This window comes from Primulina huaijiensis, chromosome 2, assembly GCF_012295235.1.
Source record: "Primulina huaijiensis isolate GDHJ02 chromosome 2, ASM1229523v2, whole genome shotgun sequence".
Classification (NCBI taxonomy): Eukaryota; Viridiplantae; Streptophyta; class Magnoliopsida; order Lamiales; family Gesneriaceae; genus Primulina; species Primulina huaijiensis.
This window is the reverse complement of record NC_133307.1, coordinates 6695181-6700031: the sequence shown is the minus strand read 5'-3', so window position 1 is coordinate 6700031 and position 4851 is coordinate 6695181. Positions and strand designations below refer to the sequence as shown.

The following is a 4851-nucleotide window of genomic DNA, read 5'->3' as shown; positions in this document are numbered from 1 at the left end:
AAAACAGCGACCCAATCTCCATTGCACAGGTACATGAGCTAAAGGAAAAATCATCTAATTTACTGGCACAATATGAGACGTTCTGGAAACAGCGGGCATAGCAATTCTGGTTGACAGAAGGCGACATGAATACAAAGTTCTTTCACTGCACGACCACTAGACGAAAGGAAAAAAACCGTATCAGGCAACTAACTGATGAAGGTGGTGTAACATATGATGAGACTCCAGATTTGAATCGCATTGCACATGATTACTTTGATAGTCTATTCAAAGCGAGTGAAGCTCACTACGAACCAGTGGTAAGCCACATCGATTCAATGATTACAGATGAGGATAATCAACGCCTAACAGAGCCTTTCACCAGTGATGAATTTCGAACAGCCTTATTTCAATTGCACTCGGATAAGTCCCCGGGACCTGATGGGTACAATTCAACTTTTTTCCAACGCTTCTGGCATATTGTGGGGGAGGATGTATTTCGAAATAGATCAGAATGTTTAAAGAAAGGTGTGTTCCCGGAGTCTATCAATGACAATATAATTACTTTGATACCAAAATGCCCCAACCCAACGACGATGAAGGACCTACGACCAATATTCCTCTGCAACGTCATATATCGCATCATCTCAAAGGTTTTGGCAAATCGTCTCAAAAAGGTACTTTTCCCATTGATATCTAACTCACAGGTGGCTTTTGTGCTTGAGCGCTCTATCACAGATAATGTCATAGCAGCTTTTGAAATCATCCACTACATGAAACGAAAGAGTAAAGGCGAAAGAGGGGATGTGGCTTTAAAAATTGATATCAGCAAAGCATATGACCACATTGATTGGGGTTTTTTGGAACATATGCTATTGTGTCTAGGATTTGTTCGAGAATGGGTCCGAATGATGAAGATGTGCGTTACTACAGTGAAATACTCAATACGGGTAAATGATAAGCTAGTTGAACCGATAATCCCAGAGCGTGGACTGCGTCAAGGGTGACACTTTATCACCCTATCTATTTATTATTTCTGCTCAAGGATTATCTGCGCTAATTGACAAGGCTGTCGCGCGTGGTACACTACATGGAATAAAAATCTGTCGTGGTGCAACGACTATATCTCACTTACTCTTTGCTGATGACAGCTTCTTCTTCTTTAGAGCCTCCCTAGAAGAATGTAACACGATGAAGCAACTCCTCTCGACTTATGAGCATGCAAGTGGACAAACTATCAACTTGCAAAAATCTAGAATCTTTTATAGCAAAAACATTGATCAAGAACTAAAGGATGAATTGTCAACTATTTTGGGTGTGTCAAACCCACTGGACACGGGCAGATATTTGGGGCTACCGTCGCGTATGGGCAGCAAAAATAGGGCCATATTTGGCTATCTTCGGGATAGGCTTTTAACACGGATCCATAATTGGAAGAAAAGCTCACTATCATCGGCAGGTCGAGATGTACTCATTAAATCTGTTACACATGCACTTCCAACTTATTGTATGAACTGCTTCCTACTGCCGAGTTTCTTGCTAGATGAACTCCAGCAAATGATGAACTCCTTCTGGTGGGGTTCGAAATCTAATGGAGAGAGAGGAATACACTGGATGACCTGGGATTGACTATGTGCGCAAAAAGAAATGGGAGGCTTAGGCTATCGAAACCTAGAAGGATATAACCTTGCCATGCTTGCAAAGCAAGGCTGGAAGTGTATCTCTACCCCTGATGCTCTATCTTCTCGGCTACTCAAAGCCAAATATTTTCCGAGAAACGACTTTGTAAATGCAAGACTAGGACCCAATCCTAGCNTAGAGATACACTTCCAGCCTTGCTTTGCAAGCATGGCAAGGTTATATCCTTCTAGGTTTCGATAGCCTAAGCCTCCCATTTCTTTTTGCGCACATAGTCAATCCCAGGTCATCCAGTGTATTCCTCTCTCTCCATTAGATTTCGAACCCCACCAGAAGGAGTTCATCATTTGCTGGAGTTCATCTAGCAAGAAACTCGGCAGTAGGAAGCAGTTCATACAATAAGTTGGAAGTGCATGTGTAACAGATTTAATGAGTACATCTCGACCTGCCGATGATAGTGAGCTTTTCTTCCAATNTTTTGATCGATCCATCTGCAATTCAATGGAATATCAATGAGCTACATGATTATTTTCAACCACGAGATATCGAGGAAATAACAAAAATTCCTCTTTTATCACCAAATTCAGAATATATGAGAATTTGGAACTTCAGCCGAGATGGTATCTACTCAGTCAAATCAGGGTATAAGCTTCTTATGAATACATATAATCAATCTAGCTACTCGTGCATTGCATCTGGGACTTGGGCTAAAATGTGGAAGCTCGAATTACCACAAAAGATCAAGTTCTTCCTTTTGCGTATTGTGAGAAACTGCTTTTCTTGTCGCAATAACCTACAAAACCGAGGGCTGAATGTCCCCATATGTTGTGTTTTATGTGGATCTGGTATCGAGAGTAATTGGCATATCTTCATAGACTGCACTTATGCTCAGAATTGTTGGAACCTCGCTAACTTGATACATCTTGTTGAGGAATGTGCTAATGCATCATAATCTTTTTCACAATGGTTCTCTCAATGCTTGGAACGGTGACCACCTCAAGAAAAGTCCAACTTAGCCATGATTTTGTGGAGCAAATAGAGATATCAGAATGATAAACTATGGAATGATGTGGATAGACTAGCTAGAGTTAATATTTCACTAGCATCCAACCTACTCCAACAATGGAAATATGCTCGAACATTGGACCAAGTTCCACTTACACAGATGATACACTCGCCTGAAGAAATGCGATGGCACAGACCGCCTTCGGGCTTTATGAAATGCAACATTGATGCAGCCACTTTTAAGAAAGCGCGCAAAACTGGGGTAGCAGCAATAATTCGGGACTCCAATGGATAATTCATAATCTCTAGGATGCAAAACTGTTATGGGATACTTGAGGTACGAGAAGCTGAAGCGAAAGCGTTGCTTGATGCCATTCTTTGGGTTGTCTCCTTGGAACTACAAAACATTATATTCGAAACAGACTCCAAACTGGTGGTAGATGCTATAGCCTCAAAGCTGGCGGATCGTAGTGAATTTGGATCGATTGTTGCTGCATTTTGCTCCCTTCTCTATCAAGAACCTTCGTACAAAGTTCGTTTTGCCAGAAGACAAGCGAATATGGCTGCTCACACTCTGGCTAGGGCGGCCAATTCTTATGCTAGTCTTTTTATTTCTTATGACAGTCATGAGCTTATTACAGATATTCTACTTCATGATTGTAATAAATCTGATTTGAATTAATGAAGAATGAATATTTTGTTTCAAAAAAAAATTGGGGAAAAAAAAACAAAACAAAAAAGAAAAAACGATTCTGAATTAAAGCTTACTTCTTGATGAAGTGCTTTGACGACAGACTGAACTAGAGAGACAACATCCGTATGAGAGCTCAGATTTTTTATTCCCAATAATCCCTTCAGCTGTTGGAGCCCGATAACAATGGCTGCGCCGCCCATGAACCCTACTATTGCAGCATGTGGCCGGAAGTCCACAAGAAAACCCAACCTGAAGTTTATAATCATGTTAAATACAATATTTTTTTTCTTTGAAATTTTGAGAGTAATCACCTGAATAATCCAAACAGCGCCTGGAAAATACCGGTGAAGAAGGTGACGGTGAAAACCATTCTTCTGTAAGCTGTAGGATCAGTTAAAAGGTCTACTACTTTTGAAATGGTTGCAGATAAAAGAAGTAAAGCAACTGCAACTGGACCGATTGCAATATCTCTTGAACTTCCCATGAAAGCGTATATCAGAGGTGGCACCACGCTTGTATCTGATGAATTTAACATGTAAATTGTTGTTTTAGTTGGTGGATTTGATTATTTGTTGAAAATTATTTGAGAGGATGGTTGATTCTTTAACTTACATAGACCATATTGAGGATCAAGTTTCGCCAGATTAGCATATCCAATACTCTGCAAAGATATCCATTTTCAGTTTTAGAAGAAAATTTGAACTGTATCATTGGATTTATCTTTTCTTTTGTGTTTAACAGAAGACATGAGGAATGTAGAGGCTGCAAGAGTTAAACCAACCATGAAATCGTTCTTGAACTTTGTAGCTTCGTAATTCTTTCCCCATTTTAAGATTGGAAACAGGTTTTGCAGGATGAGGAAACAACAATTCGGCCGACCGGGTTGCTTTGCTTTTGCTCCACGAAAAAGGGTCTCCTTCATGGAGATTTACGGTTCCTGCCATGCCAGAGGTGGACTTGGAGAGCTGAGCAGCCATTTCGCTCTTTCAGACCAGCCGGAGACGTTGGATCTTGGTTTTCTCGTATCCAAACGCAGCGGAAGTTTTAAAATTTATTTTATTTTGACAATCAAAATATATTTGTTTTGGGCACTTTTATGGTTTTTAAAATCAAACATTCATAGGGAGTTTAAACTTTATACCTTTGATGAAATATTCACACGGCTTCAACTATTCCGGGGTTAGTGGAAATAGCTTTTGATGAATTCCCTACGAACTTTCTTCAGAAACTCCTTTCTTCAATCCTTCTATCAAGTCCACGACCAGAAGATTTGTTTCTCTTCCAAATAGCACTAGAATATTTGGAAGAAGTTTTAATGTTGGTAATTAAAATCGAGAGACGACTCAATCCCTTTTGGCAAAGAGGGTGGCCGAATTTTTGAGAGAGAGAGGAGAGTGATTTTCAAAAAATTGTGTTCTCTTGGAGGCTAGGGTTTTTCGAAAAATTGTGAATGAATTGTGTTTAATCTTAAGTCTAATACACATATATATAAGCTTAGGGTCCATTAATTAAATTAAATACTTAATGGGCTTAAT

General features: G+C 39.7%; 1 protein-coding gene across 1 annotated transcript; it reads right to left on the bottom strand.

Moving 5' to 3' along the window:
• Window positions 1-1892: 1892 nt before the first annotated feature.
• LOC140991731 (sulfate transporter 2.1-like) lies at window positions 1893-4253 on the bottom strand. The gene is made up of 5 exons (XM_073461860.1): window positions 4056-4253; window positions 3929-3977; window positions 3628-3835; window positions 3391-3565; window positions 1893-2108 (listed from the first exon to the last, which is right to left on the bottom strand). Exons 1-5 carry the CDS (start codon window positions 4236-4238, stop codon window positions 1893-1895), a joined length of 831 nt encoding a protein of 276 aa, XP_073317961.1. The 5' UTR covers window positions 4239-4253.
• Window positions 4254-4851: the final 598 nt, after the last annotated feature.